This window comes from Bombus affinis, chromosome 4, assembly GCF_024516045.1.
Source record: "Bombus affinis isolate iyBomAffi1 chromosome 4, iyBomAffi1.2, whole genome shotgun sequence".
Lineage (NCBI taxonomy): Eukaryota > Metazoa > Arthropoda > Insecta > Hymenoptera > Apidae > Bombus > Bombus affinis.
In genome coordinates, this window is record NC_066347.1 from 1,568,632 (window position 1) to 1,583,069 (window position 14,438).

At 33.7% G+C, this 14,438-nt stretch overlaps 1 protein-coding gene across 1 annotated transcript in view; it reads right to left on the reverse strand.

The window, feature by feature from the left end:
• Nucleotides 1-6,478: 6,478 nt before the first annotated feature.
• Nucleotides 6,479-14,438, reverse strand: part of LOC126915292 (5-hydroxytryptamine receptor 1-like) — a 210,057-nt gene continuing 202,097 nt past the window's right edge. Inside the window, exon 6 of the mRNA XM_050719852.1 lies at nt 6,479-7,891. Coding sequence (XP_050575809.1) covers nt 7,703-7,891 — 189 coding nt within the window. The 3' untranslated portion in view covers nt 6,479-7,702. The remainder of the gene's footprint in view (nt 7,892-14,438) is intronic.

Below are 14,438 nucleotides of genomic sequence, written 5' to 3' on the forward strand. Positions count from 1 at the left end.
TATACCCTGGTTGGGACGAACTTCTTCGTTATGAATTACATATCTCAAATAAAGCACCGATGTCTTTAGAAAAGAACATTTCGCAAAGTTAAAAGAGAATCCGGCTTTTATGAGGGTATCTAATACGGTGTTCGATCTTTCTGAAGCTTGATCTATCGAGTCGGCAATAATTAGGACGTCATCCAAATAAATAACAACGTACGAATGAGCGAGGTCGCCTAAGGCCTTGCGAATGGTCCTTCGAAAGACGGACGGTGCAATTTTTTTCAATCCAGACGGCATCGTTATGTATTCATATTATCAGTCGGAGGTGACGAACGCTGTATACGCTGTCGGATTAGGGTAAATAGGAATTTAGTGAAACCCGCCGACCATGTCCAGGCTAATGAAGTATCTCGCGATCTCGCGATTTGATCCGCAATAAGGAGTAAAGGGTATCGATCCGCGACCGTAATTTGATTTAGCTCTCGGAGATCTACACATAGTCTATCTGAGCCGTTTTTCTTCTTCACGAGTTACGTAGGGCTCGCGAATGGCGAATTAGTAGGCCTTATGATCTTTGCTTTAATTAAAACGCTTATTTTCTCACGTACCGCTCTTCGTTCCTCCTCGCTAAGTCTATAAGGACTTCCTCGTACGGTGATGTTAGGATCAATTAATCGTATTTCTAACCGGCCTGTATTTACGTGAATACTTAGGAAACCCATAACGAATGAATCTTTGAATTTGTCGAGAAGAGAAATTGATCGACTTTTATTATTACCATGTACATCAGTGTCAACTTCATTAACGTCGATCTCGTTTGCAGCAGTTTCATTACAGACATTAATTATTTTTTTTTTACACATAGCGAGGCTATTTTGTGTAATGTTACGTCAAAACCCAGAATTAAAGTTCCATAACTAATCGCGATATCATATTTTAAATAACTATCAGCAAGGACATGAGAAATTATCTTCAATGTAAAAATCATTAATACACACAATGAACAAATGGGAGGCGTATGTTTAATACAGGTATTTCCTACTCCTCGCATTACCAATATGTCAGACATTCTTTTGCCAGAAAATCTCGAGACCACGGACTCTTTAATTAGTGACCAGTACACGAAAAAACGTAAGCTGGAAGCAATCAAGATAAATGTGAACAAAAGTCAAACTAAACCACCAGCTAGCCAAGCGACCACCTACAACAGGTTCTCAATACTTGAGACTACAGAAGATTCCATGAACACAACCGAAACGGTAAATAATCTACATACCCAAAGAATTCCCCCTCCCCCACCAATATTCATTGACGACGTTATCGACATCCAAACAATGATAAAGTCCATTGAAAAAGATATCAGCAAAGAGGACTACAAGTTAAAAATTAATAATAACCACGTGAAAATTCTGCCGAACAACCCAGACGCCTATAGAAAATTAACTAAGTTGCTAAAAACCTTGAATGCAAACTTCCACACATATCAGCTCAAGCAAGATAGACCTTTTCGTGTGGTGCTACGCAATATCCACCACTCAGTCGACCTAGACGAACTAAAGTTCGAACTTCAAAAGCTCGGCCACGAGGTAACCAACATCAACAACATAAGACATAGAGTCACAAAAAATCCACTATCGTTATTTTTCATAGGTATAAAACAAAAAGAAAATAACAAAGAAATCTACAACGTCAACCGGCTGATGAACTCCATAGTTAAGTTCGAAACACCAGTCAAAGATGAAATACACAAGTCCAGAAGCAGATATAAATCAAGAGTCAACAACCACCACAACCCATTAGTCACCCAACTACTAGACACGACGGACCAGATCCGCAGACTAAAAAGAAAATACCCTCTAGATTAAATCCTTAGATTCTACTAGAGCCAATAATATAAAACTATTATAAGCCATGTTATTGTATCACGCCAAATGAAGTTACTGAAAATTCTCAACGAGAATTGATTGTAAATATTCTAATAAATAAATAAAAAAAAAAAAAAATCTTAAGATTTATAGCGGGTCCTCACGTTAGCTAAACATATACTGCGGAGGTATGTTGACATCTAGCGATCATCTTACCCGGAGGATAGAATCTGCGTGTGGCGAGCCACGAGACAGAAACCATTGAAATATTTACCGCCGCGTGTCGCTACGACTATTTCTTTTAAGGAGAGGTATAGAGTGACTCTGTGCCTTTGTTAGATAAAACGTTCATCTCTTTGACCGCGGCTACGTTCAGCGACTGATTGTCGCCTTGAGCCCAAGCTCACTATCATAAATCTCGAACAATCGGAGTGACATTTGTTTAATCTAAATTACGACATTACGGTATTCCCGAGAATCCAAGAAGAGGTTCCGGTGTTCTTCCATCTCCGACATATATATATCATTACTATATATGATTCACCTGATGAATCATTATCGATATTTCGACATGACTTATGATTTAATAATATCCAAATCTTTGATGATTTAAGCATAACGTTGAATTTACCCTCTTCCTCATCAAATATGCATAGACGCGAAGCTCTTAGAATCTGATCTGCGTTTTGGCTTCGCCATCAATTTCGATGTTCGCGTCAGGGTAATAGGATTGCGTGCGACTTCGACGGGAAGTCGGTGCATCGTTCGATGCAGTAAATTGTGCTCGACATTAAGATAATTAGAAGCTCCTTAGTCAAACGACAATAGGTAACGTGCTACTTAAGGTAATTAATAGATCAGATGCATAGTGAAGCAAACAACGAAAATAAAGGTAACGAAAGGTTTATTGAGTATAGTGACATAAATATTTAGTAATTTGAATAATTAATGTGTAGCAGACATAATGATAGTGTAAATTGATATTCGCATAAGAATAAGTAAAGTTAATAAGCGTTTAGAAATTTGTTAATCGACCAATTCTAGACAACATGTAATATATATGTCGGAGATGTAGGGACATTGGACCTTTCTTTAGGAAGATTCCCCAATACTTGGGCTCGAGGTGACATAACTGGTTGACGAACGTAGCCATGGTCACGGGATGAACGAAATGTTTTACAGAGGAGGTACCGATGTTGAGGGACACGCTGTATAAACAATCGAGTCTTGATCAGGAGCAATGTTGGTTTACGCGGAACTGCCTAGTTACGGCGCTTGGGAATTTGTTGATATTCCCGATCGATATGTATTTGACATATGTAACTGTATCTGTCTGTTATTTTGCAATCTCCTTGGAGAGTTTACTGTCATCGTCTTTGGAGTCAGTCTGAGAGAAACCCTGCGCTTGAGTAAACGTGTCAGCGTGCTATCAAATATATTAAAACGTACAAAGAGTTTCCCGTTGACCGTGGATTCGTTACAGAACCCAAGAATATCGTCAAAAGCATTAGTTATACTTATTGTTTGTTATACAAGTTAACCGTTAAACTAATTATTTACTAAACTTTGTAAAGAAATATTCTTCGAAGTTCTAACGAAGAATTATCGCGCGCCCGAAATCCTAACGATAACCCGACATATACTTATATGATAGAACTGTAGCAATTATAACGTTACTATCGCTATTTACCATTTTTAAATTTCATTTCTTTCACGTTTTTCTTATTTTAATTCTTCCAAACTAAACACGACAAATAATAAGCAAATTGTCTTATCATCATAGCTCAAAGCTCGCGTAGAATATCTCTACGATTAACGATTCGACTGGTCCGACTGTTTGGTTGGTTTCAGATCAGTTAATTGACCCGAAAATCTAACTAGTTGAATCGTGATCCGCATGAACAGCTAGGACTATATGCCGCTTTGCCTGGGATAAGCAGATTAATCCATCGAAATTCCAATGAGCCTGATTGCAAGGATATTTTACTGTCCGTTTGACAATTATCGAACGAGAATCCGTAAATGATTAGTAGATTTGACGCTTGTTAGCCGATTTACCATTTCGTCCTAACTATTTTAAAGGAATTACATTTGTTTGCAAAGCAAATTTTAAAATAGTGATGAAAATATTGATCAACAATTAAGGCTGAAGAAAATTTGCTTACTTTCATCTTTTATAATGATAACATTTTCCTTATAAGAGAAAGAAATTCGTTTACGATATAAAGTCATTAGTCTAATTATTAGATATATCTATGCAATTTCATATTTTTATGAATGTAACTAACAGAATGGATTTGACATATATACAGGTTTGTTTTGTCCACTAAATATCACATTGGACATTTTAACCTGGATATTTTATATTATCTTTACATATTATGTGCATTGTATGTATTGTTACATTTTTCACATTACTCTAAATGCATAAAGATGAGCAGTTAATTTATTATTTTTATCTTTTTACACGAAAACATTTTTTTTATTAAAAAAAGGAAATTGTGTCTATTATGTAAAATATATGATTAAAGTGAATTCGGTAAAGAGGCGAGGCACAATTGAATCGAACGCATTTAGATTCCGAATAATTCATTTGAAAAAAGCGCATTATCATAGATTGCATAGAGGAACTCTGCGAGATTTACGACTACAACGTACGCTTAAAATGACCATTGAATATTAATGAGATTATCAGAGTAAGCTAGGTTTTACATATACGAACATTGTTCCGATATTAACTTCTAGTAGAATTACCTCAACATAAATCGAACGCATAACAAACAATATATAACTGTAGGACGATAACCATAGTGAAATTGGAGAAGAAATAAAAGGGTGAAAAGATATCTTTTTAGGAAGAATATTTTATTTTCGCCGATAGTTTTAATATTAATCGTTTTTTACTTTTACAAGCGAATATTTAAATTCTTAATAGCTTATATAGGAAATCATTAACTATATGTATGTAATATGTAATTTGTTATTATGTCAACACGTAACACGTAACGTCTTGGGGTTTATTTTAAACGATGTATACTTAAATTTATGACTCTTTTAAAGGAAGGAAAAGGGGAAAAATGAAAGTATGAAGTTTCTATGGAAGAAAAGATAGGATAGAAAGTTGCAAGGCTAGCAAGATAGAGCTTGAAGCCCAGGATCTACTAGCGGTTTCATTAGTAAAGCGTCCCAGTACTGTGATAGTGGAGGTGAAGATGCAGGTTAGAAGATGTACAGTGGTTTAAAAAATGGATTTCCTAATGTTCATTAAATAATTTTACCAGACGAATGTTATATTAACAAAAATTATATCCATTAATAGTCTATATTTACATATATAAAAATAACAAATTCAACGACTATTGTTAATAATGCGTTATAAAATAATAACATGGTAAGCATAAAGATGAAAAACGTTTGAAAATTCTGTATCGTCATAAAATCCTTCTATAGCGACGGTACCATCACAGACGCATTGTTCAGAAATGACAAGCAGCTATGACTAACGCTTAATGACACTTAAATTCTTTATTGAACCGCTTTATGGTCACTTCTACCAACAACAACGCGTATAATTAATCGAACGACCATCACAAAATGCACAAAACCGATTCTCTTGAGTACCACAAATGATAATAATCTTTGCCCGTAAAATAATTTCATTTATGGTATATTCACGTGAACTCATAAGTATCGATGAAAATGGGAGTTGGTGATGAATAAATTGTTTGAAAAAATTGTCGGCATACGAAAGAACGGAAATACAGATGAACTTAACCCAGACCGTCAGGAATGTAGATGACATCCAGGATAACTGAGAGAAGTGAGAAAAGCCGTGGGTGGTTTGAGACCACGAGCTGAAGCCGGAACTAGTGGTACAGACAGAAATGCACTGGCTCGCGAGCTTAGTTATCCGCCACGAGAATTACCTTCTGCTCGTCTGATTATTTTTATCGCTTCTCCGGCCTTTTTTAACGCCCCAATTTTAAGACAGATTATAATCTGGTGGGTGTTTAAATCTAGACCACCCATAGATCAACTGGTCTCGGTCCTCTCTTCATGCGAATTAGACTCGCCACGACAAGATGCGATTGCACGAATAACAGAAACGTACCCATAACTTATGACTTTTCTTTTTTCTCTCTTGATCCCTTTGAAAGATGCTGTTTTTAATATGACGGCTAGATTGCGAATGATTATGCATTAGCGGGAAGTTTCAAGATGCAAAACTGAACAGAATATACATAATATGTAAAAATATGTAGAGTATTCCAGTATTTTAAACTCTGTCAGAATATTCTACGGGTACAAGTGCGAAAAATTTGTCATTTAAATAGTAGACGCTTTATATTTTACTTTGCAAAATTGATTGATTTTATGCTATTAACGAACCAATTTAATGAAACAATACAACGTTTGTCGAAGTGTTAATTACATGTTCTAGCTGTTCCATGCAAAAACGAATCTATTAATTAATCAGTTTGATCTGAAGATAAATTAATCGATTAATCTTGAACTTTGTTAGGGGAAACAAACTCATAAATTAATGAAACAGTAAATGTGAAGCTTCGTAATATAGTTACGGTACTTCGTTTCTTTGATAAATGAATTTCGTAATTAGTTACGTCCGAATTATTCTAAAAAAATTACACAACATATCGAATCTGGTATGAAGCATGGCAAAAGGGAAGGATATGATTAATCACTAGGAAGTCTGTTTGAACACTCAATTTGTTTCGTTAAAATAGTTTAATTATTAAATTGTATTTTTTGTAGAGATAATGAATTACTATATGACTGAGAAGAGATGTATGCAAACAAGTCGTTAAATATTGTGACGAAATGGTACAGCGTCCAACTGTTTTATCGCGTTATCTCGCAAAATTCGTGTTTATCGCCAGTTTCATAATCCTCTTAAAGTCACAGAAATTTTAAACGGAACTTCAACAGAAAAGTCGAAGTCGTTGACAGATAAAAGGGTTGTCATTATGAAACCGGCTGCAATCTTGTTTAGAAGTGGAGGCGGAGCGCAAGAGGATTGTTAGTTGACTATTTAACACAGCCAGAAGTTTCTATAAACGATCGACGCTCGACGTTATACTCATAACATACACACATCGTGTAACTCAGAACAAATTCAACTTCGCGAACTTTCATTTGCGTTCGTTTAATTTATAATGCGTTTATAGTAATTGCAAAAGATATTAGCACATATTTTTATTTTCCCTTAAAGTGATTTCTTTATCAGGTTTTTCATTTCGTTTTTACCGTATCAAATTTTTATATTCATTTGGAAGTACTACTATATGATACGAAATTTAACATATCTGAATATAATTAATTAATGTGTATATACTAATATTTGGTATGCCAATGTCATTTGTAGCCACTGTACTTGCGTTTACTCTACAAAGTGATTAATGGAAATTGTAATTGCAGATCTCTAATCAATAAAGCGTGTTTACCGTGTTAAAAATTTATCGCGAATAATTTTGAAGAGTAAGTAACGATATCTATTAATATTTGTTAATATTATTGTTAGGAACATGATATGTTTAGACTGTACATGTGAATGTGTGTGTAAGTGTCAGAGGACGTACAGGTCTTAGTTGGGACAAAAGACAAGAATCAGTCGTTAGAAGGATCTGGAAAAGTCGGCTGACAACAAGTAGGATTTCGAGGTCTTTAGAGCATAAGATATATGTTAACTGTAACTATAACTGTAACTATATAACTGTTGTGTGCTAAATAAAGGGAATAACTTGTATTTCCGAATCCATTCTATATCTTTACAATTATCAACGTACTCATGAAATTTAGAAATCATTATCTAGCGACTGTATAAGAGACAATAATTATTTTTCTCGTGTCAAGTTTATCCCTTTGCACCGGATGAAAAGCTCTGAAGGACAGCGACTCTTCGATAAATTATCTGAATATTTACTAGCGGATTTGTGTGAATTTGTGTGTGGTAGATTGATATTAAGAAAGTAACTTACCTCACTCGCCTCATCAGCGTCATCAGTTCCACGGATGAATTGTACCTGCAACAAAAATTTTACTTTTAGACTTATATTCATGACAAAATATGGGACGTGTTACAAGATACGAATTCGCAGCGACAGATGAAACGTAAATTCGTCGCGTACAAATTCGTGACAATTCTCGCGTGGCTTATTAACGGTTAAAACTTATTAAAATCTCAAATTTAAGTAATAAAAGGTTATTGGAAAGTAAAATAACGATTACGCGATTATTATGAAATGAAAATTTCCAAGCACAAAAATCTAATCGTAAAATAAATATTAGAAATATATACAAAAAGTTGTGAAAATAGAAAACGAGAGAAGTTGGAAAAAATGTCACGAATTTAAGTGAATCCAAATTCTATTTCATGCTTTGATAGCGAAAGTTAGGGAACGAAAAAAACAAAAAACGTTTATGAAATAAAAGTTTCGGAACGCACAAATTCAGTCGTAAAATAAAAACGAAAAAGATATAGGTTTGACAATAAAAAAATCGAGAAAAATGGGATAAAGAAGTGTCACGAATTTGGATGAATTATTCGAAGTTTATATCATGTTTGCCTGTAATGGTACGATCAAGAAATAAGCATGCTTCGCTATATAGGCTCGGATGATCGATGCGTAAGCCACTAATCTCGCAGCGGATAATCTCGAAAGCTTGCATAAATTAAATTGAGAACCTAATACGAAAGTAGGATAGGCCCATTGTACTACGTGCACGGCTGTCGTTTTCGAAATCGTTCGAATAAACGTTGTTTTTTATTTCCTTTGTAAAAATAGCAGAAACACCGTGAAATAAATGTGATTCTTTTCTTATCGCGGAATTTATGTGTCACTGAAAACATCCATTCAATAACAGAAAATGATACTGCGTTTCTGAGAAACGATCAATTGTGCCGTGTGTGTTCAGTATCGAGTTCTTGAAAGTTGGCTGTTTTTCGCTGTAATTTTACTTTGTGCTATTTTTAGTGAAGTCTCTGGTGACTTTTGACTATCCCAACATTTAGGTCCGATTATATAATCTTCTTTGATTCAACCGATAGGATTTGATTATCTTAAACAGACTGTTATTCTATTTACGAATAGTTGAAAACAATGTACAGGGTATATCAAAGTGGATAATGCGATTGAATATTTTCGTAACTGACTGTATTTCAATAAAATTTGATTATCAGCAGAATTCATTTGGTGTATTCAACATAAATGACATCTTCAATTATATATAGTTTTAAATATGTTCAAACTGGCAATAAACGTAAACTTATTATATGTAATGTAATGTCAATATAATTTAAATCTAATTTGAACTATACTTGTAACGTTCATCTTTCTTCCAGCACATTTTCAGCTATTCCAGCCACATTTACGCAAAACTAAAAAGAGGAAGAAAAATTACTACCTTTCCTAAATTTAAAAGAGAAATCCCTTTCACGAATAAGAAAAAGAAGAAAAAAACATGAATATAAAAGAGGAGGAAGGTCAATCTAACGCCATATGTAGAATTTCCGTGACGGTCAACGAGTTTCGTAGGAAGTGCTCATAAAAGAGAGCTCTTCCGCTACACGTGAAACCCATTTGCCATTGAAAATCATCTGGTCAAAATCTCGGCGCGGATTGTTCGAAAGTACTTCCCTCAAGACCGACATTACTAACGGAGTAGAAATATTGAGAGATGATATCGAATTATGTTTTTGAGCTGACGACCTCATTATCTCACGAATCCTCTCGAGAAATTGATTTCACGGACATAACGTGTAACTCGTGTTTCGTGCAAGGACTTGTGGCTGGACTGCTGCAAGATTTCAACTGGAAATCCTCTTGAGACAACGCATCGTGTCGACGTTGTGAATCGTGATGGATAACGTGAGGAGGCTGACTTGAATTTCGATAGAGATTCATCCTGTCTCGGGATTTTCGAATATGTTGTAGCTTCGAATTGCGAAAGAATCGACCGTGAAATTTCTGAATAAAATGTATTACAGTCTACTTGTGGATAGAAGTGTGCATAATCGTGTGAATAAAATCGAATTTATAAAAAAATAAGTTTATTTACTAAAAATTTGAGTTTTTAATCAATTCAGAACAAATGTAAAAACTTGATGAATTTAAAAATTTGCATTTGAGTTTATTGAAGTCAGGAAAAGATAATTATTCTGTATTTTTGTGCTATATCCGTAATAATTAAATAGTTATTCTATATTATTGTGTTATATATTAAACTTTCCTGAAGGCAACTGTCTTATGTAAAACCCCGTAGAAGATTCTTCTCGAAGCATTAAATAATTCACGGATTATTAACCTCAGCAGTTTAACTTGGAACAGCAAAGGTCACTACGGTATTAAAACCATGTAAAAAAAAAAAAAAAACAGCGCAAGATTACGTTACATTTTTTACGTGAGTAGTTGCACATTGTACATTCATCGTATTTTGGTCTGGTCTCCGTCTCTCATTTTACGTTTATACGGGTCAAAGCTCGGCCATACGAACCGTGCAATCTTTTTTCCACGCTCGGTATTCGTTTTTAGCCAAATTACTCGGCCGCGTCACGTTGCCTGCTATTAAAATTGGATTATGCGGCGGAGATTCTTGCACGAAACGTCAACGTCGTTATTCCACGTAATTGTGCTGTTGAAGCGTTTTTGTCAAAATTGAATAGCAGAATAATAGCGTTGTTGTTCTCCGCGAAATTGATGTAAATCGGTGTTTTCCGCGTTCGTGCTGATGCATCTAGTCCCGCTTATGCCGATTACGTGGAGATTTTCTGTCTTTATTTGTATATCGCACTGAAAGACTGATTAAGTTGTTCGGATTTAACTCTCTTGCTAATGTGTGCAATAATGTATTAAGAAATATGATTTAATGTAAGAAAAACATATGATAAGATCTTCAAAATCACAAAATGTAGTATATAAAGTATAATTAAATTTTTTCTTAATTATAATAGATATGATCAGTAAGTGTCAACTTTACATAATATTCTTCTATCCTTAGTTAAATTTTATTGTTATCGTTATTGTTGTTTTATTGTTAAATACAGTCTTCATTGTTTTATTTAACATTTGATGGATAGTAGTTAGGATCCGTTCGTAATCCCAATGTTTCTACGAGATAAATTCTTTATCTATAAAAATTGTGTATGTCAGTGGCAGCTGAAGCCAATGTTACTATTAATGAATCATTTAGTGAATGCTGACTATGACCAACGATAGGGGCGAAAGGGTTATATATCTCCGAAATAAATTTGACCCGTTTTTTGTTTCATCGCTTCGAGCAAGCCTGTTCTCCGACGTAAAACAGGAAATACCGCCGAACCCGCATGGTAAAATGGAATAATGCTTCATCGGAGCCTGGACAACCGAAATAACTGCACGCCAAAACGAGCTTAATCTCATCGATGCATTATTCATCAAGTGAATTTTCTAAAAAAAATGAACTGTTTGTCTAGTTTCAAAACAGTAACTGTTGTTTCATATTTGAAAATTATGGAGTTCGTATTTTAGGAGTTCATAATATATTCTATTTTTTGAAGTTATTACCAGAAAATCGTAGAATATTTTATGATGAAATAATGAACAATATACATGTATAACAAAGAGACTAATAAAAATGTATAATTCTTATTCTTTATTTAACGCTCATTATTGTTCACATGTTTGCAATTTTCAAAATTCAGTATGACAAATTTGCAAAATTTAATATCGCACTATTTCTTACTACCTGAATTCTCTATTTTTCTGCTTGTGATAAAATGCAATTGCTCTCTTATTATACTGATGTAATTTAAACTTCTCACACTCCATATCAATGATCTCTACATCGAAGTAAAATCTTATATTATCATGAGATTAGAAACAAATAAAAATTCGGTATATTAATTTGATCTAATACAGGAAACCATTCGTTAAGAAGGAAAACAGTTACACGTATCCTTAAGAGATTGGTACGTACTGTTATCAGAAATTCAACTCCTTAAACATAACGCGTGTGCTACAGACAATACACTGTACAAACAATTATTTGGCTGCAGAATACATCGTTTAATCTTGACTCGTAATCATTAAGCGTGTAATCAACAGAAGCTTTTTGATAGCTCGGCTGCTTCCTGGCAACAACAAAGGTAATTCGAGAGGCAAAAGGCGACAATCCACGAAACGAGGGCCAAAACAAGACACTAACGCGGCACTGTTTGCTCGTTGTACGCTATACAAATTGTAGTCATGTAATTAAAATACGAGTCGCAATGGAAGTTAGATTTGGTTTTATTGATGGAAAGACAAATTTTTATGAATTTCATTTCTTTTTATAATGATAACGATCTATTGGAACAATGCGACTTTATTATCGATTGTTTCATATTTAAAACTGAATCTTTCTTTGTCAAATATAATTTTATTTCGTAAAATTATGGTATTTTTTGTAACATTTGTATCTAAATTTTCTTTTACCCATCACTGTACATAGATTCTGTGCATTTTTGTATTTTCAAATTTCCCATAAATATATAAAGGTATTAATTACTACGGTAATAAGATTTAGTCGTATTTTGTTCGACTATTTTTCTTGATTTCTTATGACAGAATTCATTAACTGTTCTACATTTGACAATCATGTATTTCATATTCGAAAAATATTGGTTTTAACCGTCAAAATGTAGCGTAACGTAAAAAGATATCGAAAAATCAAGCGACGAATGCTGATTTAAATTTATATATAAAAACGATAATAAAGAGCTGTTATATTAAACTTTTACCAACAGTGATTTTATCATTTAAAATATTATTTAACATAAAGCTAGCAAAATACATGAAGGTATCTAAAGTCACAACTATACAGACTTAAGTATAGAGGATAAAATATTTTTTGACTATTTTATTCAACGCATTTTATCTAATTAGATTACATTGTCGTATTTTTACGTACATTTTTACGTATTCTGGTTCTATCATTTCTGAAACTGCGTTGATTTCATTTCCGTACTTTCGTGGGACTAATTACATTAAGTAGATAATTAAGTTTGACAGGTGGCACCGCAGCATTACGAACTTTCACTGAATTTTATGCCACAGTAATGAGCTTTTCCTTTTTTCAAATGTATAATGCTAAGGGTTTAATTTTTCATTAAGGAAGCAAGAAAAATCTCTTTTAATAATTTTATTACAGCAAAATAGATATTTAATTAATAAAAAAATTTTTCCCTATTTAATCTAAAATAATATGATGAATGTATCATTTGAATCATTTAAACGTATAATTTTTAACAGTTTTTAGCGAACAAATCATCTATTCTGTACCTTTTATGAAATTTCTATAAATTCCGAGGTTATAAAAATATGAGAGTAATTGAAAAATATTTTTGTTTCTCCAACTACAACGAAGACATTCTTATTATACTGTGAAAATTTTTTTAGGATGAAAAATTTATTTTTAAATATTCTAATCTCATCGAAGAAAAATACCGCAATATAGCGTACACTCGCAGTGATAGGTACATTTACCCCATACTATCCAAACATGAATCTAGCAATTGGTCTGATTTGTTTTCTATTAAATAGAAACAGGAATATCCATTTTTCGATATAGGGGAGAAACCAAAATGTAAAGTGCAAAGGATTATTGCAGATTGGCATGCCACATTCAGGCATCAATTGCCACGTTTCAAACGATACTGGTGGTTGGTTAAAAGGTTAACAGGCGAGATATTCAGCGTTCGGTTGACCGGGTACGTGGTTGCTATGAAAAGAAATGTTTCGATCAATGAAACATACCCGGTCGTGCATGTACATGGAACTCGCGGTGTACCTTCTAATGGATATCCTACCCTCCATGAATTGCATGGATTGATCAATAAAGAGCGATCACCTAGAACGGGCGTCCTTCTTCGCCTTGTGTTCGTTGTGTCGGTCTACGAGGGTAGTTCTATCTACAACTGACTTCTATGCAGAAATTTCCTTAGAGAATACAGGAATTCACGCGATGCCGCGGGAGAAATTCTAGTCGCGATAGCTATATAATTTTAATAGGTCGATAATGAAAGGTAATTGTTGCTATTTCAAGAGGTTCGGTTACATAATTAATAATAGGATCGAACAAGTTAATTGCGTTCAATTAGTTACTTTAATAATTATGTTCACTTAATCATTTTTGGAATAAAATTGAAAAGATTCTTTGATAAAGAGTAATGTCAAAGAGAATGATATTTCATGCTATCTTTTGGGGGGATGGTGAAATCAGAAAGAGCAGTGGAGGTTTAAGAAATGAGTGGAAATTGAAGTTTGAGTTAAAAGGGTATTCTATATATTTTTGGAGATAGAAGAAATTGTAAAACAGTGGTCATATATAAAAATAATGTGAGAAATAAATATTCTTCGTATTTTAAAGTGATGTTAAATTATATAATATTTTAAGAAGAAACTTTAAAATATGCGTAAGCAGTAACTCGAGTAATCGCAATTCAGAGGCTGCGTTCGATACAAGTTTGTAGAATTTCGAAACCTTTCGAGCGTAAATTCTACGGTTGAATTATCCGACCGAGATAATTCATTTGCATAAATAAATAAATACTTT